The sequence below is a fragment of the Phyllostomus discolor genome, chromosome 12 (assembly GCF_004126475.2).
Source record: "Phyllostomus discolor isolate MPI-MPIP mPhyDis1 chromosome 12, mPhyDis1.pri.v3, whole genome shotgun sequence".
NCBI lineage: Eukaryota > Metazoa > Chordata > Mammalia > Chiroptera > Phyllostomidae > Phyllostomus > Phyllostomus discolor.
In genome coordinates this window covers 28632145-28659865 of record NC_040914.2, presented here as the reverse complement: position 1 = coordinate 28659865, position 27721 = coordinate 28632145, and the positions used below count along the sequence as shown (strand labels likewise).

At 45.9% G+C, this 27721-nt stretch overlaps 2 protein-coding genes across 4 annotated transcripts in view; both read right to left on the bottom strand.

Moving 5' to 3' along the window:
- Positions 1 to 187: 187 nt before the first annotated feature.
- SMIM17 (small integral membrane protein 17) lies at positions 188 to 27409 on the bottom strand. Of its 3 annotated transcripts, none has more exons than XM_036013501.1 (4): positions 27342 to 27409; positions 6780 to 7033; positions 4433 to 4506; positions 188 to 1909 (listed from the first exon to the last, which is right to left on the bottom strand). In XM_036013501.1, exons 2-4 carry the CDS (start codon positions 6940 to 6942, stop codon positions 1799 to 1801), a joined length of 348 nt encoding a protein of 115 aa, XP_035869394.1. In that variant the 5' UTR covers positions 6943 to 7033; positions 27342 to 27409; the 3' UTR covers positions 188 to 1798. The 3 variants fall into 3 exon arrangements, with proteins under 3 accessions (XP_035869394.1, XP_028385194.1, XP_035869393.1); XM_028529393.1 differs by lacking the exon at positions 27342 to 27409 and adding an exon at positions 13608 to 13776; XM_036013500.1 differs by lacking the exon at positions 27342 to 27409 and adding an exon at positions 13608 to 13703 and having other exon boundaries at positions 6780 to 7026.
- Positions 18664 to 27721, bottom strand: part of LOC114510883 (zinc finger protein 420-like) — a 297564-nt gene continuing 288506 nt past the window's right edge. The window contains exons 6-7 of the mRNA XM_036013538.1: positions 27342 to 27468; positions 18664 to 22086 (exon numbers count right to left, since the gene is read on the bottom strand). Of these exons, the coding sequence (XP_035869431.1) occupies positions 20780 to 22086; positions 27342 to 27468 (1434 nt within the window). The 3' untranslated portion in view covers positions 18664 to 20779. The remainder of the gene's footprint in view (positions 22087 to 27341; positions 27469 to 27721) is intronic.

Here is a 27721-nt window from a genome sequence, read left to right as displayed (position 1 = left end):
CCATCAGCAAACTCAGGAGAGGCCACCGGAGGTCCTGTTAAAACAAGATAACAGAGTCTGCACACACAGGGGAATTTTAAAAAGCAGGGCAGCAATATCAACCACTATCAGACAAGGTACGACTTAAGGCAAAGGATTAAATTGGTTAAGGACGACCATTTTATGCTTGACAAAGGAGTCAGAATTGGGTTTTCACTAACATTTATTGAGTTCCTACTAAATGCCAGGCACTGTGCATGGTGTATACATATATCATTTATTTGGCAAAGGCATGACAATGCGATACTTATATGCATCAAATTACACAGTTTATGAATACGTAAAGCAAAGATTATAAAAATATATTGACAAACATAATTGTACTAACAGATTTTCACATCACCTTTTAAAATTTTTTTTAAAAAATACATTTATTAATTTTAGGGAGAGAGAAACATCAATTGGTTGCCTCCCATACATGCAGTGACCGGGATCAAACCCGCAACCTAGTTATGTGCCCTGACCGGGAATCGAACCTGCCACCTTTTGGTATATGGGATGATGCACCAACCAACTGAACCACGTGGGCCAGGGCTCACATAACCTTACTGGTTTCTGACAGATAGGCCAGAATTATGTAACACCTGACCCTGAACAACATGATTGATAAGACTGAGTTTATTAACAGACATGTAGAGTTTTGAATTCTATAGACAGAATTTTCCTCTTAAATGTCCATGAAACACGCAAAAATGTTAGACATGTTCTAGGCCACAATAAAAGCTTTTTCTAAATGTTTGGAAAGCAGATAGATCTATTATAGGCCACATTCTCCGTTCATGATGCAGTAAATCAAGAAAACAAAACTAATTTTAAATAAACCCAATTACCGAGTCTCAAAGTACTCTTTAGAAACGCTACAATCTAATACTTAGGCAACATGAATGGTCAAACTTTAAGACGGCCAGGGCTACAGTTAAAGTACATTTGTATGACTAAGTATAGGATCACAGCAAGTAATGTCGTCAAAAGAGAACACAAATGAATTTACTCAAAAACAGAGACAAGGAACAGAAATAAAGGATAGACCCGATACATATTAAAGGAAAACAAAAGGTACAGAAATAATGGACACACATACATCCTAATACTGGTTTTTCAGAAAAATAAAAATGAACTTGAAAACCTTTGGGCACATCTAATAATGATGGGTAAACTGCAAACAGATATTGAAAGGAAGAAAGGGGATAGAACCAAAGAAAGATAAAATTTTGTTTAGTTATAAAATAATATTAATAATTGAGCTGATAATCTGAAACACTGAATGGAATGAAGACTCCCAGGGGATAAAAGAAGACTAAACTGTCAAAAGCAGTAAATCTAAAAGGATTAATATGCAGATGACACAGGGAGAAACTGAGAAAGCCATCCAAGGATTAGCTGGATCCTCCCCTCAACAGCTCTAGGACCTGACACATTGACTGGTGAATTCTCTCTAAATGTCAAGGGATTGATATTTCTCATGCTACATTTTTTACCTTCTCTGAAGTCACGCTGTGTCTCCCACTTGATGGCATCTTACCCTTAAATAGCACTTCTTTCTTTCCCCATGGTGTATAAAATTACGCATTTTACAGTCACTGATGTCTTAAGTTCAATGAAATGCAGTAATGCAAAACCTCACACCAAATGATTAAATACAAAAAATAAAACTGTGTGGATGGGTGTGTGAAAGGCATTTGATGGGATTCAATACCCACTCCCCATATTTCACCAGGATGCCTCCTTCTCAAGACGCCAGGCATCCTCTCTGAAGGACTTAAATGTAGAACGCCATGGGCATCCCTGTCAACACCAGGAACAGAAAGAGCACGCAGACGATCAGGAGCAAGGTGGTTTGCTGTGGGGATCTCGGCCACTCCATGGTGCCCTGAAACAGAAGGGAAGAAAGTATCGATACAGGAACAAAAAATGGGGAGCACCATTGCCACCGTGGGAAAACGGGACCATGGCACTGGCGTGTGGACTGAACAGCTGTTTGAATCAAGTGACTAGATTATAAGATAAAGTACTTGTATCCCCATGTCCCCAAAGAGGAAAGATCAGATGTGATTAAAATTCCAAAGTGCAGCCTTGGCTAGTGTGGCTCAGTGGATTGAGTGCCAGCTTGTGAACCAAAAGGTCACTGGTTTGATTCCCAATCAGGGCACATGCCTGGGTTGCAGGTCAGGTCCCCAGCTGAGGGCATGTGAGAGGCAACCACACGTCAATGTTTCTCTCTCCCTCCACCTCTCTCTAGAAATAAATAAAATCTTAAAAAAAATAAAATTCCAAAACACAATATAAAGTCTCACTGTTTTATTTTTTAATAAAACAGGTTGAACGAGGCATGACAGGGTGAATGAATGAATGTCACAGGCCATAGTTTCCTTACCTTAAAGGGCAGGAACCACAGTAATCACCTCACAGGGCTCAGGAGTTATGATGAGTGACTGGGCATCAAGCTAACGAATGAGTTAACAATGAGAAGCGCTTCAAATTGCCTCCAGCTTGTACCAGGCAAGTGGCAGCTCTCATCTCTACAATTCCTGCTCATTTTTCTTTCCTACTTGGAGGTCCCTGAGTGGCAGCTACACATCTCCCTCGGCCTTACCCACCCCGCTTCCTTCCACATGGGCCACCGGGGTGGCTGTGGTGACCCTAACCTCCCTCCGAAGACTCCCACTGCCCGCAAGAATCACCCAACCTCTTTGGCATGGAACTAGGCAGCGAGAGGGGTCTTGCTGCAGTGTGAGTGGGACCATGTCCCTCCTCTGTCCAGAGCACTCCCACCGCTCCTACTTTCACCATGTAAGAATGACATTCTCACTTTGGTCAGCAAACCCCATGTTATCCATCCCCCCTACCCTTGTCACCTCCGAGACCTCATCTCCGCTACTCCCTCTCCTCCTCCTGAGCTGCAGGGATCACCCTTGCTGTCCCTCACAGGTGACAGGCAAGCTCCTGCCTCAGGGCCTTTGCACTCGCTGTGCCCCTCTGCCCAGAACCACTTCCCCGAGAAATCTGCCCAGCTCACCCCCTACCTCCTTCCTGTCTTTACCCCAGTATCTCCCCCTCTGTGGGGACTTCCCTAGATGCTCTTCTTAAAATAGCATCCCACCCCACCCTGTACTCCTGAACCTTCCGCCTGCTTTCTTTTTCTCCACAGCATTTACTGCCACTTAGCATTAGTTCAATGACTTAGTTTGCTTATTGTCTGTCTGTGACTGAAGTCCCGTGGAGGCAGGAGACATTTCTATCCCACTCGCTGTACTACCCTTGGTGCCTTGGACACTGCCTGGCATACAGTAGTTGCTCACTAAATAGATGTGGAAGGAATGAAACATCTTCACTAGGCCAGAGTTTCACCCACACCTCCCACTGCCCTCCCTTTAGCTCCAATGTTTCCCCGATGGGCCTTGTGATGATGCCTTTGTGTATGTGTCTCCTCCCCTGTTCTGCCTGGGACATTCCTACTCATCCCCAAACCCCAGGTCTGTTGTCTCCTCTTCTCTGGAATATTCTCCAATAGGCCTCCTGGCCACAGAGTTTAATGTCTTCTTCCTGTAACCAACACTTATTTCTGCACAGTACGGTGTGCTTCCCGCCGCTCCCTCCCTCCCTTGAGTCAACGAATCTCTCTGGTGTACACCACTCTGAACTGGGTTTCAGATACGTCTTTGGGAGATGGGACACGCATGTGCTGCTTAGACTGGTTATGTGGTTTTTCTAATGTGTAAGATAAATATTTAAAGAACCACAGTTATTATTTCACATATTAATGGCTTATGTGCCACTCCCCAGGAAAATATCAGGTTTTTAAATAAAAGGAATGCTTGATAATTTGATTTTACTTGTATTTGGATTAAAACTCAGTAGGCATTTAGATACATGGATAAATGGATGGTTGAGTGGATGGATAAATGGATGGTTGAGTGGATGGATGCATGGATGGATAGGTGGATGAATGGGTGGGTGGGTGGATGAATGGATGAATGATGGGCAGATGGATAGATTGATGGATGGATGGACAGAGGATGAGTAGGTGGACAGATGGATGGGTGAATGGGTGAAAAGATGATGGATGGTAAATAGAATGGATACATGGATGAGCAGACAAATGAAAGTTTGGGTGGGTGGATGAGGGGACAGATGAACTAATGGGTAAATCATGATGAATTTATGAGTGAAGAGTTGAGGGTACACGCTGGTGGAGTTACACACAGCACATGGACCCCCTGCATGCCATGTCTGACTACCACAGGAGTGTGTTCTGTTTCCCATGCATGACCTCTTGGGGAGGTCATCCCTGAATGGACTTTTGTGAGCAGGGAAATTGCAGGGAGGGACTGTGACAACTCACAGCAATCTGTAGGGTGGGGCACTTGTGAAAGAGGAGGGAACCCCAGCCTACCTTGGATTCCTCTGACTCATCTTCTTCCACAGAGTTCCATTCTTGGGGGCGCCTGGTCTCTTGAGAAGACAGGTCTGGGGTGGGGGGAGTGGAGGAGAAAGGAGTCATGTGTGAGTGACCAGGCCAGCTGGGGGGCTCTTCCCACCTGACACCCTATCCCTTTTCTGCTAATCTCTCTCTCTCTCTTTCTCTCTCTCTCTCTCTCTCTCTCTCTCTCTCTCACACACACACACACACACACACACACACACTGAGCCCATGTGGTTCAGGTGGGGCAGAGAAAATCAGAGACCTGAAGTCTGATCCCATTTCTGTCCCTAACTACCTAGAAGGCTTGCAGTGGGTCACTTGCAGTGCTGCGCAGCCTGAGTCTCTGCTCCTTCACCTGTCAAATGGGTAAGATGGTCCCTTAACTACAGGCCTCCAGCCAGATGGAGTGAGGGAGCAGGGCAAAGAGCCATGGAGCCAGACCGAGGTGATGGAGGCTTCCCCAGCTCCGGGCCACCAGTGGGGAAATCTCTCCACATTGAACTTCAACATCCTCCTCACCCCTAAGCTGGTGAGAACTGGGGGCCAGACCAAAGATGGGCACTTCCCACTTTCCCTCCACAGGGCCCAGCCAGGAGCCCACACCACTTCCTCACTACAGAACAGGGGTCCGTGTTATCCACGACTCTATTCCAGGCCTGCTCCATGCTGTGGAAGAAGAAAGGACCCTGCCCCTGGGAGAAGGTCCAACCCCATTCTGCTGTGGGGGACTTCAAGGGGTCCCCACCTCAGCAAATGGCACCACCCTTTGTCTTGCTGTTTGGGCCCAAACTCCAGGACTCATCCTTGGTATCTCTTTTTTCCTCCCCTCCCCCTCACCAGCAAGACCTCTCGTTCTCAGGTCCCTCCACACACCCCATGTCTACCACCACCACACCTGACTAGGTCACTTGTCTCCCAGATGTTTGTAGGGGTTTCCTAACTGGCCTCCCAGCCTCATCCTGCAATTCATTCTCAAGCGCACTGGACGCTGGGTTTCTCCACCTCTCTGTGGGCATGCCTGCTGCCCGACTCCTAGTGGTGGGGCTGCCCTGAGCCTGGCAGGGTGTCTGGCAGCCTCCCTGGCCTTCACCACTCATCTTCCCAGAGATGGCAACCCAAATTGTTTCCTGATATCCTCACATCCCTGGGGAGGGCAGTGGGGTGTGCCATCAACCCCAGTTCAGAACCACTCAGGTAGAGAAACCTGGAAATGCAAAGTAGATCCTGTCTTTCTCCTCTGAAAAGCCTTCCCAGGTTTCCCCATACTCAGATGCCAGAATACATGGCACACTCCCTGCTGAGGTCTGCAGGCGGCCCCTCCTCCGCCCTCAGTGGCTCCTTTCCTCTCTCCTTCTTTCACTGTGATTCCTCCAACAGGCAAACTCCATGGCACTTCGGGTTGCTGCATGTTCAGTGCAGACTGCCCCAGGCTCTCCCCCCAGCGCTGGGGACAGCTGAGTCCTTCTCCTGCCCCATCACCTTCCCTGACCATGGTCCGTGCATCACCCAGTTTTACTGTCTTCACAACTCTCATCAACTTCTCTTTGTATTTAGGAACTTTTTTATTGTCTGTTTTCTCCACTAAAATCTGAGCTCCAGTCCTGGCCAGGTGGCTCAGTTGGGTGGAGCATCCTACCATGCACCAAAAGGTTGCAGGTTCGATCCCATGCCGGGTGTGTGTGGGAGGCAACTTGTCGATCTCTCTCTCTACCCCCACTTCCTTTCTCTCTAAATCAACAAATATATCCTCAAGTGAAGTTTATTTTTAAAGATTTAAACAAATCTGAGCTCCACTAGGGCCATTTTGCTCATGGCTAGACCCCTCAAGCCTGACAGATAGTAGTTGCTTGTGGTACATTTGTGCCCCCAATGCCTCCAACTTGCCCATTGCTCCCTGTGTCCACACTGCTGGCAGCTTCCTCCCTCACTGATGCCGACCTTGGCCAGGTGGCTGATTTTGGCCAATGGCCCGAGAGCAGCAAGGTTGCCAGTAGAGGCTTAATGAGTGCTTGTGAATTGAGGTTTCCATCTGTTGCCTGGCCACCACCTGTGAGACTAAGCCTTGGACGGGGCTGCTGGGAACAGGGAGCCTGCAGTCAGCACCCTCAAACCAGCCAGGCATGAGAGTAGAGTCATCTTACCAACCAGCTGTCCCCTGAGGCCACTATGTTTTGGGGGTGACTTGTTATGCAGCAAAAGCTGTTACAAGGCTCCATAAAAATGTGTTGAATGAATGAATGAAGTGACGAGTGTCTTACCTTTCCCAGGTTTGGCCACTAACTGTCCCGCCACCTCCCATGGAGCCCCTGCTCCTCACCTTTCTGGTCGCTGTCACAGACGGATGCCCCAACCTTCACTGCCACCCAGTCTTTGAGGAAGGTGGCACGCTTCTCCCAGGCCCTGCTCTCCCGAGGCAGCAGCGTCTTGGTCCTCTCGGGCTCCAGCAGCCCCCGCAGCTGCTCAGGTCTGAGGCTCTTCATGTCTCCAGGAGGCGATGCTTCCAAGGTGGACTTGTCCTTCTGTTCTCGGGTCTCGTCGGGTTCCCAAGGCACAGGGTTTGGAACCTGGGGACTGACAGACACTTAGTCATTCAACAAATGTTTGTAGAGTGCCACTGTGTGCAGATACTATTTCTAGGTGCCTTGACAGGAATGGAGCTCCCTACCCTCATGAGGCTTACATTCTGGTGGGGAGAGAGACAGACAGTGGGTCAAATGGTGAAATGATAAGGCTTCTAGAGACAAATAAAGAAACACACACACAGTCATTCCATGTCTCAAAGCATGGAGTCTGGGATTTTTAGGAGGAGACGGTCACATACAGAATCCCTCTGGCTGCAGAAAGTACCCAGCTTCTTGCCAACCTCCTGTAGCCCAGACGTTCTGCTTTGTTGTCATAAATAAAAAAAAAAAAAAGAAAAAAGAAAGCATTTGCCAGGTACAGGTTAAAAAGTCTCATTTAAAACCAAATATTCTTCAGTGTTCTCATTCTATAGCTTGTCAACCAAAAGTCAGGAGGTTGTTTGCAAGAAGCTATCTGAATTATGACTTATGATTAAGAAACCCTTTACCTGAGAATCTAAAAACTTTGGTTTAGTATTTTTGTTCTAGGAATGGTATGTATTACTGAGCTTGTATCGTGTAATGCTCTGCCTGCCCTCATGAATAGTAATTTTTTAAAGATTTATTTATTCCTGGCTGGCGTAGCTCAGTGGATTGAGTGCGGACTGGGAACCAAAGTGTCCCAGGTTCGATACCCAGCAAGGGTACATTCCTGGGTTGCAGGCCATAACTCCCAGCAACCGCACATTGATGTTTCTCTCTCTCTCTCTCTCTCTCTCTCTCTCTCTCTCTCTCTCTCTCCCCCCCTCCCTCCCTTCCTTCTCTAAAAATAAATAAATAAAATCTTAAAAAAAAATATGAGCTATTATTTTAAAAAAGATTTATTTATTTATTTATTCTTAGAGAGAGAAGAAGGGAAGGAGAAAGAGAAGGAGAGAAACATTGATGTGAGAGAGAAACATTATCAGTTGCCTCTCACACATGCCCCAACTACAGACCAAACCTGCAACCCAGGTATGTACCCTGACCGGGAATCAAACCTGGGACCTTTTGCTTTGTAAGACAATGCCCAATGAACTAAGCTACACTAGTCAGGGCATGCATAGCAATTTTTTTAAATCCTTGCCCAAGAATATGTTTTTATTGATATTAGTGAGAGAGGGAGGAGAGAGACAGACAGATAGACAGACAGAAATATTGATCAGTTGCCTCCACTACACACCCCAACTGGTGATCGAACCCACAACCTTTTGGTGCACGAGACAACACTCTAACCAACTGAGCCACACAGCCAGGGCTATAGTAATTTCTTTAAAAAAAGAAGTAAATCCATTTGGTGAAAAAACAAAGAAACAAACAAACAAACAACACCAAGAAAAAAACCCAAAAACCTCTTATAAGCATTTTCTTCTTGCTTAGGTTGATACAAATAGAAATTGCTAGATTACATTTAAAAACCACAAGGCAGACTTCAGGCCAAGATGGAGGCATAGGTAGTCACAGTGTGCCTCCTTGCACAACCAAAAGAAGGACAACAACAAATTTTGAGACAAAAAGTTACCAGAACTGCCAGAAAATCAAACTGTATAGAAGTACAACAACCAAAGAGTTAAAGAAGAAACATTAATTCAGAGTGGTAGGAGGGATGAAGACCGGCAGCCTGGGTGGAGAGGACTCCCAGCAAGGCAGTGACTAGCATACAGGGCAGTCCCACATTTGTGTGCAGATAAACTGGGAGGAACAACTGGGGGCCGAGATAGACTACGCAACCCAGGGTCCCAGCATGGGGAAATAAAGCCTCAAAGCCTCTAACTGAAAACACCTGTGGCAGCTGAGGCGGCAGGAGAAATTCCTCACAGGAGAGTTCATTGGAGAGACCCACAAGGTCCTAGAATGTACACAAACCTACCCACCCAGGAATCAGCATCAGAAGGTCCCAATTTGATTGTGGGTAGTGGGGGAAGTGACTGAAAACCAGAGAAGGTCTAGCAGCACTGTTCCCTCTCAGACCCCTCCCCCACATACAGCATCACAACACAGTGATGTGGGTTGCCCCGCCCTGGTGAATACCCAAGGCTCAGCCCCTTACTTCATAGCAGCCTTGCTGAGATTAAAAAAAAAAAAATAGCCCAAATGAAAGGACAGATCAAAAGTCCAAAAAAAAAAAATACAACTAAACGATGAAGAGATAGCCAACTTACCAGATGCACAGTTCAAAACACTGGTAATCAGGATGCTCACAGAATTGGTTGAATATGGTCACAAAATAGAGGGAAAAAATGAAGGCTATGAAAAGTGAAATAAAGGAAAATGAACAGGGAACAACAGTGATGGGAAGGAAACTGGGACTCAAATCAACAGTGTGAACCAGAAGGAAGAAAGAAACATTCAACCAGAACAGAATGAAGAAACAAGAATTTTTAAAAAATGAGCAGACATTTAAGAATCTCCAGGACAACTTTAAATGTGCCAACATACAAATCATAGGGGTGCCAGAAGGAGAAGAGGAAGAGCAAGGAATTGAAACTTTATTTGAAAAAATAATGAAGGAAAACTTCCCCAATAAGGTAAAGGAAATAGACTTCCAGGAAGTCCAGGAAACCTAGAGAGTCCCAAAGAAGTTGGACCCAAGGAAGCACACACCAAGGCACATCATAATTACATTACCCAAGATTAAAAAAAAAGGGGAGAATCTTAAAAGTAGCAAGAGAAAAGGAGACAGTTACCTACAAAGAAGTTCCCATTAGACTATCAGCTGATTTCTCAAAAGAAACCTTGTAGGCAAGAAGGGGCTGGAAAGAAGTATTTGAAGTCATGAAAGGCAAGGGCCTACATGCAACATGACTCTGTCCAGCAAAACTATCATTCCATAGAATGGAAGGGAAGATAAAGTGCTTCCCAGATAAGATCAAGTTAAAGGAATTCATCATCACCCAGCCCTTGTTATATGAAATGTTAAAGGGACTCATTGAAGAAAAAGATAAAAAATATGAACAGTAAAATGACAACAAACTCACACCTATTAACAACTGAATCTAAAAAAAAAAAACCCAAAACAAAAACAAACTAAGCCAACTAGAGCAGGGACAGAATCACAGAAATGGAGATCACATGGAGGGTTATCAGTGGGGGAGGAGGAGGAGGATGGAGGCGGGGAGGGAGAAGAGAGGGGGAAAAGGCACAGAGAATAAGTAGCATAAATGGTAGGTAGAAAATAGACAGGAGGAGATTAAGAATAGTATAGGAAATGTAGAAGCTAAAGAACTTACATGTACGACCCATGGACATGACCTAAGGGGGGGAATGTGGGTGGGAGGGGGTCTGCAGGGTGGAGGGGGAAGTGGGACAACTATAATAGTATAATCAATAAAATATATTTTTAAAACCACAAGGCAGATGTTCTAGATTGAGAGGAAAGTTAACAACTCAACAATCAAATGCCTGTGAGTCTGTCCCCTGTTTCCAACAACTGTAATAGAATAAGCAAGAATTAAAACAAATGAAATTAAATAAACTTTAAAAATGCCTGTGAGATCATGTCTGGAGTCTGATTCAAAGAAACATGATGTTAAAAAAAATGTAGGTCCTGACCAGGTATCCCAGTTGATTAGAGCATTGTCCCAATACACCAAAGTTGCAGGTTTGATCCCGAGTCACAGCACATACAAGAATCAATCAATGAATACATCAATAAGTGGAACAAATCAATAGTTCTCTCTGTCTCTCTCTTTCTCTCCTTCCTTTCTTCTCTCTCTCTAAAACCAATAAATTTTTTAAAAATCAATTTTAAAGACATAATTGAGGAAATTTGATTATGGACTGAGTATTCTATGACATCAAGGAATTCTCACTGATATTTTTTAAAGATTTTATTTATTTACTTATTTTAGAGAGAGTAGAAGGGAGAGAGAAGGAGAGGTAGAGAAACATCATTGTGTGAGAGAAATATATTGATAGGTTGCCTTTTAGTCCACAACGCAGGCATGTGCCCTGACTGAGTATTTACCCTTTGGTTCTCAGGCCGGTGCTCAATCCACTGAGCCACACCAGCCAGGGCTATCTTTTTTTTTGATGATGGATACAGGTTGTTTCCATGTCTTGGTTTCCACATCATGTTGGGTGTGTATACTGGTTTAATCCCTTTGGAAAACAATTTGGTGAAATCTCCTAAAGCAGAACACATAGTCACCCCAGCAGCCCGTGCTTCCATTCCTAGATCCTCAACCAAAAGAAACATGAAAACGATGTCCACACTAACACTTGTCCACGAATGTTGCCATCAGCTGTATTCATCATACAAAACTGCTCACATTCATAGTCAAAGCTACTCATAGCCATAATAAAAACCGTTAACAACCCAGATGTCTCTCAGCCAGAGAATGGATAAGTAAACCGCAGTGTATTCATATAATGGAGTGATACTCAGGATAAAAGGGACAAGGACATACACATAACAACACACGAAACCCTAAATATAGGAGAGACACCTAGTATATATGTGTGTGTGATTTTATTGATTAAAATCAAAGCCTGATATAGGCAAAATGAATCAATGTTGTTAGAAGTCAGAACAGTGGTCACACTTAGGGGGGCATAGGGAGCTTTGGGGGGGAGGGTCTGGAGGTTTATTACATGATTATTTTATTTTATTTTTAAAATTTATTTCAGAGAGAGAAAGAGAAAGACAGACTACTTTATTATTCCACTCATTTATGAATTCTTGGGTTGATTCTTGTATGTGCCCTGACCTGGGATCAAAACTGCAACCCTGGAGCAACAGGACGATGCTTTAACCAACTGAGCTACCCAGCCAGGGCCTGGAGATGTTCTATATCTTGATCTGAGGGGTGGCCCCAGGAGTGGTATCATTTGTGCAAATTCACTGAGCTTTACCAGGACTGAATTGGACACTTCATGCCCATTACTCAATGTATTTTAGACCCCACTAAGACAGAACAGTGAAGTAAAATACAAATCGTTTAAATTTTAGGTAACTCCACCTGTGATTTGCCGCACATGTGTGTGTCAATATACATGTAAATAAATGCTGACTTTTGGAATTACACATTGCATGAATTTTGTTGTGTTGTTTGAACCTGGTTCGGCTGAATTGCCACCACCATTATCGGGTCTTTTATAAAGTCCTGACTGTAAACATAGAAAATACTTCTCTCTTATAAGAGAAAACATGGACAAATGACAAAGGATGCCTGGTCTGGGGAGAGGTCATAAGGAGTAGTGGGGATTGCAGCAAAGGAGAGATCGGGTGCTCAGTCTGAAGAAGCTGCCCATTCAGCTTGGTCAATGTTTGCCAAGTGAAAATGCAGGGCCCAGTGTGCCCTGACTTCTCATTTCTCACAAGAACAATGGAAATCTGTGTTTTTAAGTGACATCTTCTGCACTTTAAAATGCCAATGATCATTGCAAATATTTAAAAGGAAGACACTCACGCTGGCTCTGTGGGTCAGTTGGAGCATTGTGCCTGAATACCAAAAGGTTAAGTACAGGTTTGATTCTGAATCAGGCAACCAATCAATGTTTCTCCCTCACATAGGTGTTTCTCTCCCTCTCCCTCTCCTTTTCCCTTTCTCTAAAATCAACAAACATATCCTTCGATGAGGATTAAAAAAAAGAAGAAGAAGACACTCTGGGAGCCAAATAGCACAAGTGGTGAGGCTGGGCTGGGCCCTGGGCTGCCAATTTGCAAAGTCAGTGTGGGTGGGGGAAGACGTAGGGGGTCAGGTGGGATACAGGGGATTGGGGAAGAAGGCTGGAAGCACAGACAAGTTTCCAAGAAACCACAAATGGGCCTTGAACACCCAGGTGCGTGTTCAAGGGAATTTACACTCACAGCTTGTGTGCCCGGTGACACAGCAAACAAATCCTCCCTGAAAAGAACGGACAGAGATGCGGCAACAACAACGATGACTGCCACCACAATAATAGTAATCGCAACACTGCAGCCCTGGTTCCTGCAGTGCTCCAGGGGTCCAGGGACACCGCAGCGCTCCGCTTCCTTTTGCTAATCTAACGTGCACAATGGTTTTCCGCGGTAGACTCGGTATGATTCCAATGTACAGAGAAGGCCCTTGGTCAAAGCCACAGGGCTAAAGGGGAGTTGGGCAGGGAGCCGAACCCTGTCTGCCTCCAGGCCCTGAGCACCCAACCATGGGGTGGGGGGTACCCAGACACACACGGCGCCCACAGACACAGAGCTCACTCGAGACCAGAGTACAAGTGCTCACAGGGACCCACGAGCGCGCACAGACATAGACGCAGGATCATCCTGCCCTCCTTGTGCCAAGGCCTAAATTCAGGGGCAAGTCACTGGCCGGTGGACAGACAGCCCATGACCGAGAAACAGATCCCACCCAGCCTTCCACCCACCAGATGGGCTAGAGACCCCTTCCCGCAGCCGCCTTCCTGGGGTAGCCCTGGCCCCTCACCCCAGGCACACACGCGCGCGCACACAGTCACTTTCTCACACGCATTTACTTTCTCCGGCACGTAGCCGAATCACCGCCTGCGCCCCCAGCCCCATTTCCCCGCCCCCTTCCGCCCGCAGGGTCCCTGCAAGGACTCACCCTCCCCAACCAGGCCCTGTCCAGGCACTGCAGAGCTGGCGCAGCAGCAACTGACAGCGGCGCAGACGCAGACGCGGAGGCTGCGGTGGGAGGTGGGGTTAGTGATGGGTTGGGGGAAGGAGAGAAGAAGCAGGTGGGTGGCCTTCTCCCCTCCTCCAGTCCCAGCCCCGGAGAGCATGCGCCTGCTGGAGTGGGGGCGGGGAGCGGGGAGCGGAGAAGCGACAGTAACGACGCACGGGCCCCGCGATGCTCAGGGGTGTGGGATGTGGGGTTCTTCTTGCTATGAGGCCGGCCACAGTGGAATGAGCTGTCCATACTCTGCCGATAGGTTCAGATGTTCTTGTCTTTGTCCCGCTAAGGCATCAACTTCACACAACCGGAATGGGGATGGGGGAGGGCGAAGGAAGGAGTTGGGCAGGGGTGTAGTAGCCCCTGGGAACCCTGGGGTCAGAAGCTGTCTTTGCCCTTTGTTGCTAGTGTGTCGTTACGTGTGTGTCACTTATCTCTGCGCCTCAGTCTCCCATTCTGTTCAGGGCAGATAATATGCTGACTGCATCGCAGGATTGCTGTGAAGGTAAAAAATTAAATAATGCCTATATACTGCTTAGTAACTAATAGCTGTTCTTATTATTATTCACTAGAGCAGTGACTACCTCCAAATTGCTCTCAAGGTGACCGCATCAAAATTTTATTTTATTTTTATAAAGCCATAGATGAGGGAGGAAAGATCTCCTTTTACGTAATCATATCGTCATTTCCCTGCTCTGCTGGTGAGGTGGAGAAAATTTACATGTTTGTTGACCAGATTTCTCTTCTCTTCTGTGAATGCCCTGTTGATACCCTCCCTGCTTTGTGTAGAGGTTACTTATCCATTTGTAGGTTTTATTTATATGTTCCAAATATCAATCCTTTGCCTGTTTATCTGGAGCAAGTGTATTCTCCTGGCCTGTGTCCAGAGAGTTCGGGCAAGAAAGGGAATGATGGAAGATGAGACAAGAGAGGCAGGCATCCAGGGTCCTGAGAGCCACAGTAACATCTTTGAGTGTTACCATGGGCACTCTGGGAAGTCATAGAACGAAGGGCACCAAGGAAGGGTGTGATAGAACCTGACTTACATTTTCAAGGCATCACTGAAACTGCTGTGTGAAGACTGCTTGAGGAGAGCCAATGGGTACAATGGGGAAGAAGACCATTTAGGAGGGTGTTGCAATAAACCAAATGAGAATGATGGTGGCAGGGATGGGGTGGTGGCAGAGAGATGGTGAGCAGGGGACAGATTCCGCATATACTTCGGAGATGGAGATGAGAGCACTCATTGATGGATGGGTGTGAGAGGTGAGAGGGTCTGAGAGCTCAAGGAAAACTTTTTGACTTTGAGCCTGAGCAGCTGAGTGCCCAGTAGTACACTGAGTAGGATCAACTTTAGGATCAATTGTTGTTATGGTTGTTGTTGTTATTTTGCATGCACGAAGAAAATCTAGAATTCTGCCCTGGCCCGGTAGTTCAGTTGGTTGGAGGGTCGTCCTGATATGCCATAGTTAAGGGTTTGATCCTCAGCCAAGGCACATAAAAGAATCAACCACTGAATGCATACATAAGCGGAACAATAAATCGATGTTTCTCTCTCCCTCTTCCTCTCTCTTGAAAATCAATTAAGAAATCAAAACTTTTTTGAAAACCAGAATTGCCTTTGGGGCATGTTAAGTATTTGATGTCTGTGTTTCTAAGATTAACACCAGGAGAGCCTCTTTCTTGAGATGCCAGCAATTAGAGATTCTGGGGTGAGAGTTAGGAAATGGACTCAGAAAACTGCTCAGAAGATCATATGCGACTAGCAGAGGACCCCGGGGAAAGTAGGCACGTTGCCACTGTCCGCAGTGCTGGAAACCCCAGATAGAAATCTCCAGGTACTGAACCTCAGTGGAAAGACCTGTCCATTGTGCTGATCTCCCGTCCCAACTTAGATCTGTCCGTGGTGCTGAACAGACCTGACCGTGGTGACGAACTCCCGGCCCCATTAGACCTGTCCGTGGTGCTAAAACGTTTTCCGCACAAATCTGCCTGTTGTGCTGAACCCCTTCCTGACAGCAGTGCGGTGCTGATCTTCCTTCTCCCGTTAGATCTCTCCGTGGTGCTGAACTCCTTTCCCGATAGACCTTCCCATGGCGGTGAACCACTACTGTAGACCTGTCCGTTGCTGCTGAACTCAACTAGTGGAAGCTGTTTGAGATGCTGAACACCTTTTCATTATTTTATTTAAAATCTTTACCCAAGATATGTTCATTGATTTTTAGGGATATCAGAAAGGAGAGAGAAAAACATTGATGTTTCTCTGTGAAAGAGAAACATCATTTCTCTTTTTCTTGAAAGAAACATTGATCAGTTGCATCTCCCATATGCCCAGAGGATCGAACTCACAACATTTTGGTGCATAGGACAAGGCTCAAACAAAATGACTAACCTAGCCAGAGCTGAACCCCTTTTCAGGTCAACCTGTTCGTAGTGTTGAACCAGGCTAGATGAGCTGCCCCTGGCACTGAACCCTTTCTCCATATACTTGGCTATGGTGCTGGACTTCACGGGGGACCTATCCGTGGTGCTGATTCAGACCAGCTGGAGCTGTGTGATACTGAATCTCTTGGCAGAACGCACAGCTCTCTCTACCTCTGACTTCTTCAAAGAACAGATCTGCCTGGGAAAGAGCCCTGCTGTTGTCTGGACACAAAGCTCTTTGGTCCATGGGGAGCATCGGAAAAAACCAGGTGAGGGCAAAAACTGCACAGTAACTTTTAAGAGGAAGCTTTGGCTTTCAGGATGGTAGAGCCTAGTCACAACCTGACTGAAATTAGTAACATGGAGCTTCTAAAACATTTGTGGGGGAAAAGTACCCCCCAGGTATAAAAACCAAACACAGATGTGCCAAGATTCAGGATGATGATTACCTTGCTTTGGGGGAAATTGAAGGAGTGCTACAGCTATATGGGAGTTATTGGCCAGGTTATGGGTTTTATGTCGTGGTGGTGAGAGGTCACAAGTAGGATATTATAGTGCATTTATTAAAATACAGCATGGCAAGCCCTGGCTGGCATAGCTCAGTGGAGTGAGTGCGGGCTGCAAACCAAAGCATCACAGGTTCGATTCCCAGTCAGGACACATGCCTGGGTTGCAGGCTATGGCCCCCAGCAACTGCACATTGATGTTTCTCTCTCTCTCTCTCTTTCTCCCTCCCTTCCCTCTCTAAAAATAAATAAATAAATCTTTTTCAAAAAAATACAGCATGGCTATATTTTATGCTAACTTGAATTATAAATATTTGAAGTCATGATATTTGGCATTTTTTTTAATGACAAGAAGACATGCAATTTAAACTTTCCTAAAAATTCTTACTTTCTAATATGATGAATTGTGTAAATTGTAAACTATGTTTGTTACTTTCAGATCATTAGTAGGAGAGACATGCCATTCATCCCGTTAGGGTTGGCCTTGTCTTATGCAGGTTTTGGATGGTGCAAGAATGAGCAAGCCCCTGCCATACAAATCCAGCCACCCTAGAATGGATGACTGAATGGATGGATATGCTTGTTCTACCCAAAGATCTGGTCACCAAGGAACACAAGGCCACCCCCATCACTCAAGACACATTCATAAAATATCCACGATGTGCTGTATATTGCAACAGACACTTGCAGTGTATCCCTCCCCCTAAGAGATAATCTCCACTCCTTTCTAAGGGACAGGAAACCTTCAGTGTCTGGTTTGAGCTTTTGATCACCCACTGAACTCTGGCTCTGCCCTAGTTTTCAAAAGGAGTTGTTGGCCCAATGGGTTTTGATATTCCAAATTCTCTAAAGAAATTAGAACTTATCATGTTAAAATCTTTCGTTTCTCCCTTGCTTTCTGCAATTTGGTCTCAATGATAGTGGGGATTTTTTTTAGTTTTTAAATTTTTTCATTGTTTAGATTATTGCCGTTGTCCCAATTATTTCCACTTTGGCCCCCTTCTTACATAGACTCCCCTCCCACAGTCAGTCCCCACACTGTTGTTCATGTCCATGGGTGATAGGGGAATGTATTTTTATAATAAACTGCTGAGTCTCTACCTCTTCGTATTCTCAGCACATAAGATACTTTAAAAAAATCTTATTTACTTTAGAGAGGGGGTAAAGGAGAAAGAGAAGCACTGCAGTGTGAGAGAAACATCAATTTGTTGCCTCTTGTGTGCCTCCAACTGGGACCCTGGCCCACAACCCAAGCATGTGCCCAAAATGGGGATCAAACTGGTGATATTTCAGTTTGCAGGCTAATGCTCAATCCAGTTGGCCACACAAACCAGGGCAACCTGATATTCTACTTTTTTTTCCTGAAGGATTAAATGAATAAAGTGTGATGCTTGTAAATGAAAAATATCCTAACAACAACTCTTTACATTGAAAATAAACTGAGTGAGCTCAATCAAGTCCTTCTGTTGTCTGGGTGCAGCCCACGGTCTGCCCAGCTGAGTCACCCCTGATCATGGGATCCCAGTGGAGTAAGACTGCAGGGAGATCACTCCATGGGCAGGGACACTCTTGTCCCCTCCTCTGAGCCACCAGTGGTGGCAAGGCTGTGTGGCAACAAGTAAAGGCTCCTGTAAAGTTCACCCCACAAAAAGATTCTACCTCACTTCTTTAAATTTTTGTTTATCTGAGAGAGAGACATCCATTTTTTTTGTTCCACTGATTAAAGGGTTTATTGGGTTTGTTTGTTTTTTCCTTACGAGACCTGACCAGAGATCAAACCCTCAACCTTGGCATATCCGAGCAATGCTTCACCAGGTGAGGCACTGGAGGACCCCAGCTTCAGGACAAGCGGGTAAGCACACTGTGCTCTGTCTGTCCCACTGGAGCACTTCAGTAGACTAGCAACTATACAGGAGTGGGAGCCAGTCTAAGTATTGATCACCACCAGTTGGCAACCTTTTGGTGATGAGTAGTAGAGCGCTAGGCCACAGGGCCGTCGGCAGCCATTTACGCATGTTCACAGAATCATCTGAAAGAATTAACCAGTATAAAAGTAGTAACTAACTACCCATTTATTAATAAATGCCTTATTTATTATAGGTAATACAGCACCGTTCTTATATCGTTTGCTATTTGTTATTGGTGACAGATCACTGGCAGCAGCAGTAACAAAATATTAACTAAAACATGACCTAGGCTATGGGTAAGGCATAGACTAATTCCCCTGCCTGATTGAAGGCACTTTATTTTCCCAAGACTTACAGCCTGCAGGGAGTGGGTTGGGCTCATCCTGTGATGTGAGCGAGGATTTTTCTGCTGTAACTGGAACACCCCTGCAGGGTTGGGGTCCACAAGGCTGGGTTTCTACAAGAGGGACCCTTTGCCCAATCTCCTTGCAGAGGGTCTGGGCCCTGCCACCTGGTCTGACCATTCTCAAGCCAGGAATGCAGGGCTGGGAGAGGCAGGTGGCCTCATACCTTGTGTAGGCTTGCTGGGTTCCTGGGGTTCCTCAGGAGTATTTGTACTCCCTACCCCCAAGTGTTGACACTCATTTTGACAGGAAAACCTGTACCTGTACCTTTTGCCCCTGATGAGTGTTTAAAATGACATTGGTCTCCCTTAAAATTTCAGTGATTGAGATATCACTGAGTCTCCTCATGCTGCTGGTGGGAGTATGTGTGTGGAGGGGTGATGGACAGATGTAATTTCCTGCTCATATTTCTCCTTTGTCATGGGAGACAAGCAAACCCCAAGGACACCTGCTTTGATAACAGGCCTGAGATGTGCTGTGACCATTCCCAAGCCAGGAATCCTTGGCTGCAAGGACCAGGTGCACTAGGGTAGGTTGCTGGTTTCTGAGGGTTCCCGTGGAGTATTCGTGTTCCCTTTCCCCAATCACTGATACTGATTTGGACAGGACAACGGGTCCCTGCATGTTTTGCACCTGCGACTGTTTAAAATGACACTGGTCTCATTTAATTAAAGTCTTATTTAAAAAGAATTTTTAGTACATCACTATGAGAAACTTTGATATATGAAGCAACTTCTGTTAATTCTTAATCCCCTCCAAAGTTTTTCTCCTCATGACCCACCTGGTAAATTCTACAGATTACAAGGGTGAGACTCTCCAGTTGGTGTTGCAGGGAAACAAGGGACTAGGTGTGGGGAAAATGAGCAAACATACAGACATGTGTGACAAAGTGACAATGTCCCCATGGAGCCCACCTGCCCTTTCCTTCCTCCTCCTAATTCTCCACTTTACTATCAAGGAGATGGAAACCCTGAGACACTAAATGCCTTGTCCAAACCCATACAACAGTTTACCCCAGTTCAGTCTTCAGCCACAGTGGCCCTGGCCATGCTCCCAGATACTAAACCTATAGGGGGACTTACTTTCCACATAGCCATACAGATGCTATGGAAGCAAATGGTGAGCATAGTGTGGCTATCTCCAAAGCCCACATCCCTAGGACCTGTCTGGGCAGGACTTTTCTTGTGTCCTACCCATGGGCTCCAAATGTCAAGTCTTGCACTTGCACAAGGGCTCAAGACCTCCCAGTATTGTGGGGCTTCTGAGATTCCCTGCCCCTCTTCTACGTGTGCAACCTCCTCTGGTATAGCATGAGGTTGAAGGTCCTGATGAAGGTTTTCTGTGTAGGATAAATGGAGGCAGTCTGATTCCCTCATCCAGATATCTGGGGAACTAAGATAAGCTATGCCCTCATAGCCTTGAGACCAGGTCCATAATCTGTTCCCATAACACTGAGCAGGCTCATAGGCACAGAATCATGCTGTTATACAATATTCTGGCTCTCTGCTGGCTTTGTCTGTATTTAATATATAGGGGGGACATGCAGCTTGCTGCATGCATGGATCACCCACCATTGAGTAAAGGCATGTCAAGCATCCCCAGGGCTCCACAACTTTTTTCCATCTGCCTGAATCCAGAGTGAACCTGCCAGCCTTGACAGGCTACAAGATGTTCTGCACTTGCCCCATGTGTAGGGCTTGTCTCCCATGTAGATCCTGTGGTGGAGAGGGATGAAGAAGTTCCTGACGTAGGCTTTGCTGCACTGGGTGCACTTATAGGGCTTCTCTAATGTGTGGTTGGTTTGGTGCTCCTGCAGGGTTGAGAACCCCATGAAGCACTTCTGGCGTGAGGCACTGGTAGGGCTACCCCCTGGTGTGCACAAGGCTGTGCCTCCAGAGTGAAGACTTTTGCCTGAAGGACTTGCCACACTGGCGACAGGTAAAAGGCTTTTCCCCAGTGTGTGTCCTCTGGTGTGCGATGAGGTACTCATTCCTGGTAAAGGCCCTGCCACAGTCCCTGCACGCATATGGCTTCTCCCCAGTGTGTATCCTCTGGTGCACTATAAGATTTCTGTTCATTCTAAAGGCCTTGCCACAGTCCTCGCACATGTATGGCTTTTCCCCAGTGTGTGTCCTCTGGTGTGTGATGAGGTACTCGTTCCTGGTGAAGGCCTTGCTGCACTCACTGCACCTGTATGGCTTCTCCCCTGTGTGTGTCCTCTGATGCAGGATGAGGCTCCTGTTATCACTGAAGGCTTTGTTGCACTCTGCACACGTGTATGGCTTCTCCCCTGTGTGTGACCTCTGATGTACTATGAGGCTCCTATTCCGGGTGAAGGTCTTGCTGCACTGCCTGCACAGGTAAGGCTTCTCTCCAGTGTGTGTCCTCTGGTGTAGGTTGAGTTTCCATTTCTGGCTGAAAGCCTTTCCACACTCCACACAAGGATATAGCTTCTCCCCAGTGTGTATGCTCTGGTGCTTGATGAAGTATTTGTTTCGGGTGAAGGCCTTTCCACAGAACTCACATGAATACGGCTTGTCCCCAGTATGCATCCTCTGGTGTGCTATTAGGCTCTTGTTTTTCCTGAAGGCCTTGCTGCACTGCCCACACTTGTATGTCTTCTCCCCAGTGTGCACGCACTGGTGGAGGGTGACATTAGACTGCCCAGAGGTGAACTGCTTCCCACATGTGGTGCAGGAGAAGGACTTCTCCCTGTTATGGATTTGTTGCTGTTCTTTCAGGGATGAGCTACAGCTGAAAGTCTTGCCATGGTCCCTGCTATTGCAGGACTTCTTATCTGTGCTGAATTTGGAGCAAGGTCCAAGGCTTGAAGTACTTGAGTTATTCCTACATGTGGTGAACAGGTACTTCCCTGATTCTCTTGGTCCTTCAGATCTCAGTGGGGCCGGCAAGAGGCTTTGGGGCACAAATGCCTTAAATTCACGACATTCAGGGGCTAACATGTGGGATTTGTCCAATGGCCCCAGACAGGTTCTTGGGCTCCCCTGTTCCCATCCCACCCAGTCTTTCTGTGACCCTGCTCCTTTACAGGCACAATCCCCGTCACCATTCTTCATAGGTCTTTCGGCCACTACAGCAATGGATGGTCTGTCTTCACAGTTGTTCTCCTGTGGGTCTGATTCTTTTGTGTCAGGTCTAGTCTCCAAGTCTGAGGGGAGGGGAAAGAGATGAGGACACACATGTAGTTAACCACGGCAGAGAGGATCTTCCCAAGACACAAGGTACAGGCTGAGAGTAGTGGACAAACCATCAGGGGACAGAGGGCAAAGGGAAGCAGTGAGCTGAGACAATATATTGTACAGAGGTGAGCACAGACCAAGAAAGGTCTCCTTGGAAGTGGGTGCAAAGGTGGCCAGGGATCTCAGAGCTGGGCAGTAAGACCTTTAGAAAAAGAGGAGGAGAGCGGGCTTGGAGGAGCAGATTCAAGGTTCCTGCAAACCCAGTGAGGGTTCACTGCACCCTGTTCCTGGCTTCCCAGCCTCATCCTGCATGTCCCCCGCCGGCTGTGCTTCTCAAACCATTGACTGTAATTAGAAACAGTAAAGTAAGAACTGACTCACATGCGGGTGTGCTGACTGTTCTCTGTGTCACCACAGGCCAGCTAGGCTCCCACCTTCCTATGCTGCCCAGGAGTGTCCCGGCCCTGGCTACTGACTTCTCACCCTCCTCTTTGCACACTTGTCCCTTCCTGCTGACCACAGCTGTTCCAGTCCTCTCCTGAGTGTGTCCCGTGGGATCCTCAATCACTGTTCCCACCTAGGGGACTATACCGGGTTCTGGACTCTGCACATGGACATCAGGGTTCTTCCCAACATTAAAAACTGTGAGAACTTTGGGGAAAATCTCATTCAAACAGGGAAGATCTGGCCACATGGAGCCCTCCTTCCTGGGAGGCAACAAAGAAAGCAGAAATAGTAAGCAGCTGTCCTTCTTCTCCCATTTAAGCCCCCACTGGCCCTACAACATACGAGTTTGACACCATTCCCTGAGTACTAGAAGGCCAGATTTGTGACTCTTCTCCATGCTGACATCTTCTAAATAGATGACCCTACCCAGACCCCCTCTCTAAGCTCTGCTGAGGAATAATCCAAGGCCTATGGACACCCTGTCCAGTACACCAACCTAACACACTGGATGTGAAACCTGATTTCAGAACCTCCAGTCCCAAATAATACAAAGAACTTAGCAAAATATGTCAGACACACAATGGCCAGTACTATATGATTCTACTCATATAAGGCAAGTAAAACCATCAAATTGATACAGACAGAATGTACATGGGAGCCCATGCTTGGGGAAGTAAAAGGGGAAGCTATTCTTTACAGGTGACAGATTGTCAGCTGTACAGAATAAAGGACAATTAAGAATTCTGGTCATGATGGTGGTGATGGTTGAACATAAGATTGTACTTCACACATGGAACTGTGCACGTCAAAATAGTTAAACAGTTAACTTTATGTTATATATGTTTTATAACCATTGAGAAAATAAATTTTTCCCTGGCTTGTGTGGTTTAGTGGAGTGAGAGGTGGCCTGTGGACAAAAAGGTTGCAGGTTTGATTCCCTGTCAGGGCACGTGCCAGGGAGGTGGGTCAGGTCCCCAGTTGGGGCATACAAGAGGCAACCCATCGATGTTTCTCTACCATGTCAATGTTTCTCTCCCTCTCTTTCCACTTCCCCCACACTCTAAAAAAAATAAATAAACAAAGAGCTTTTTTAAAAAGAAACAAATTTTTTATAATTAAAAAAAAAGATTTAGCATCATCCTTGGCTCACCCATTCCCTCCCACCGTCCACACTGTTAACAAATGCTACCACACATGACAACAACGTGAACTGGACACACCACCACTGCTGCCGATGCAGCCATCTCTTCCCCTCTCTACAACCCAAGGTCCACTCCGTGGGAAGAGGACCTCCAAGTCAGACCAAACCTTCCAGCATCTTCCCAGTATCCTGGTGTCCAGAGGCAACACATTCTCTCTTCCCTACCCCTGTCTACAGTCCAGCCCTACTCATCCTTGTTTCCCTCTGATTTCCTTGTGTGTGCCCAGTGCTTCCTGTTTCAGGGCCTTTGTTCCTGCCCTTACCCCAGCTACTCCAGTGGGAGCTCAAGCCTCAGTGAGCCTTTGTTCCCCACAAGGAGGCCTTCTCTGTCTACCCTACTGTGAAAAGGAAGCTAGCACCTGCCTCTCTCTCGCCTGTGTCATTGTGAGCACCCATTATAGGCTCTCTTCCTTGATGTGCGCACTGCCAGCTACCAGAGCGGGAGGTGACCTCCATGAAGGCAAGGGTCTCACCAGTCCTCAGCTCCCACACAGTGTCCAGCACACAGAAGGCACCTGATAAACCTTCAATGAGTGTTGGCCACGTGCGAGCATGGTAGGAAGTACCCCTCACAGCACATGACTAGGTGCTCGTAAGATTACTCCCAATGTACAGATGGGGAAACTGAGCTTCTGAGAATGGAGCCATACCCTCAAGATCACCCAGCACGTTCCATACTGCAGTGCCATCCCTGAGTCAGTCTGGCCCCTCTAACTATTCTATCCTGGAGGAAAGGATTTGAGAAGTACGTAAGGTACAGTGATCCTGATTTCATGACCCTGAGATATGGGGAGGTGATGCCAGATGTCAGAGAAGGTGGTGGCCTGGGACATGGAGGCTGAGGGTAACTTTCCAGGGGGAAGAGGGAAGGAGAGGGAACAATGGATGTGTTTGGGGCCCATGCATCTGAGATACACTGGGGACATAACTGGTCTGTGGCTGCAGAGATTGGAGAGAAGAGTCTCCTTTGTGAATGTGGTCAGACTACAAACCTGAAGAAAGTAATTGAAAAACTGGATTTCATCAAATTACAAACTTCTGCTCATCAACAAATGGTGCTGGGGAACCTGGGTATGCACGTTCAAAAGAGCACAACATGTGATGATTGAAGATGATGTGACTTTGGGTAGTGGGAACAAAATGTAACATACAGATCATTTATCATGGAAATGTACACTTGAAACCTATTGGATCCCATTAGCCAACATCACCACAATGAACTTCATTTAAAAAACAAAAACAGTAACCTTAGCTCCTTTATACACCACTCACAACAATTAACTCAAAATGGACCAAACCCCTAAATAAGTAGCTAAAATTCTAAAACTTGTAGACAAAAGAGGAGTAAATCTTCATGGTGATAGGTAAGGCAATGGCCCCTCAGATATGAAACCAAAAGCACAAGCAAAACAAAATAAATAACTAGACCCCATCACCATTAAAAATGTTTGCATTCCAAATGATGCCAGCAAGGAAGAGAAAAAAATACCCAAAGAGTAGGAGAAATAGTTGCAAAGCACATATCTGATAAAGGACTTAGAACAAGAATTAACAACAACAAAAAATATGTAAAGAATTTTGAAAAGTGAATAATAAAAAAGCAAACAACCCAGCTAAACACACAGGCCAAAGACTTGAACCAGCCCTGGTTGGTGTTGCTCAGTGGATTGAGTGCCATCCTGCAAATCACAGGGTTGCCTGTTCAGTTGCCAGTCTAGGGCACATGCCTGGGTTGCAAAACAGGTCTCCAGTGGAGGGTGTGCAAGAGGCAATCACACAATGATGTTTCTCTCTCTCTCTCTTCCCCTCTCTAAAAATAAATAAAATATTTTTTAAAAAGACTTGAATCAGACACTTCACTGAAGAGAATATGCTGATGGCAAAGAAGCACCTTGAAAGGTTTTCAGTACCAGCTGCCAGCTGCAGTACAGGAAGACTGCACACCCATGAGAATGGCTGCAATGGGAGAGAGACTCAGAATGTTGAGTTCTGACAAGCACACAAAGCAATGAAATTCCCCCTGAGTACTGGTAGATATATAAAAAAACAAAACAAAGGCTTTGAAAAAAGTTTGACAGCTTTTGAAAATGTAAAATATGCACATTTGCATGACCCAACCATTCTCAGCAGAAAGGACTTTGTTGGTTTGATCCTAGGTCAGGACCCGAACGGGAGTCAACTGATTGATCTTTTTCATACTCTCTCTCTCTCTCTCTCAAATCAATATACATATCCTCCAGTGAGGATTTAAAAACAAAAGGAAAGAAAGAAAGAAAAAAAGGGAACTCGATACACATGGACAATGTGGGCAAACCTCAAAGAAACGATGCCAAATGTAAGAAATCAGATAAAAATAAAAGTGTACGTGCCATGTGATTCCATATACATGAAATCCTAGAACAGGCAAACTAAACCACAGTGGTGGCCAAGGGATGGAGGGTGGGGGAAGGAAAGAACAACTTTTTGGGCTAATGGACACGTCCGATGTCTTGGACAGATACAAATGTTAAAATACATCAAATTGTTCACTTTAACTATGTGCAGTTTACTGGAGATCAGGTAAACCTCCAGAAAAATTGCTAATGAAATGGGACCATATACTAATTCTGCAAGTTACTGTTTTCCTGAAAATATTATCCAGGCACATGTTTCTGTGTCAGTGACCGCGAAGAGTGCTCATCTTGGAAGAACATCATCACAGCCATGGTATTGCTACACAATGATTTGTTTGGTGAGTCTCATAGGTGGGCACCTACAGCATTTCTCTTGATTTTTCTTCTTATGGAAAAACTCTGCACACTTATAGAAAAAATTTTAAGGCTATATTCTAGAAATGGAATCGTTTGAAATTTAGGTGAAAACACCAAACTGTTTTCCAAATGAGTTGTCCCAATTCATGCTCCTAAAGTGAGGAGTCTCTTTCCCTGCACCCTCATAATACAGGATGCTGTTACTCTTTCTTTTATACCTCATCCAGGATATACTTAGGGAGGGGGGAGGGAGGTGAGGAGGATGAGGTGGGGAGAAAGGCAGAGAAAGAGAGAAAATTGATGAGAGAGAGGAACATGGATCCTTGCTTCCATGTAAGTTGCTTCCTGTAAGTACCCATCTGGTGATCAAAGTCACAACGTTTTGGTGTATGGGATGACAAAATGAGCCACAGTGGGCCAGGGATGGTATTCTTTTTCATCTCTGTGTACCTCATGGGCAAGAACTATATTTCTGTGATTCCACTGGTACTTCTTTGACTATTAGTAAGGTTTATAAATCTTGCGTAAAGTATAACTCCATGCATATCTACATCTGGGAGTTGCACGCTCATTAGCTAGATCCATCTCTCTATCATTCATTCAGTCTTTTTCTCATTTATTCTTAAGAGTTCTTTATGTATTTATAATCCTCCGACTGTTATGCATACAGTACATACTGTTCCCTACTTCATCACCTATCAACTTTACTTTTAGCCTCAAGTTACTTGACTGTCCTACCAAGTCAGACCTATCCACCTTTTCTATCTGTGTGTCATCCTGAAGTGACAAGCAGATGGTGAGTAATGCAGTGAAGCTGCCCCCTTACCCAGTGAGACCAGGTTCCAGTAGATCTCCATCATCACATCCCTGTACAGGTCCTTCTGCACAGGCTTCAACTGCTGCCACTCCTCCTGGGTGAAGTCCACCATCACATCCCTGAATGTCACCGACTCCTGTAAGAGGAAGCGTACACCACTCACCACAAGGCCCTCCTCACAGAAGTTGGGGACGTGACCAGAAAGGCAGAAAGGATCACAAAGGCACACAGGATGCACCTGATGTGGTGTTGACAAGGTTCAGAGCTCTGAAGGGCCTGACCACTCAGTATCCTCGGTGCGTAAGCACACTGGATGGTCCTCAGAGGGACAAATAAACCACAGGGCTGCTCACCAGAAACAGAAACAATCCACTTATACAATGGGCAAA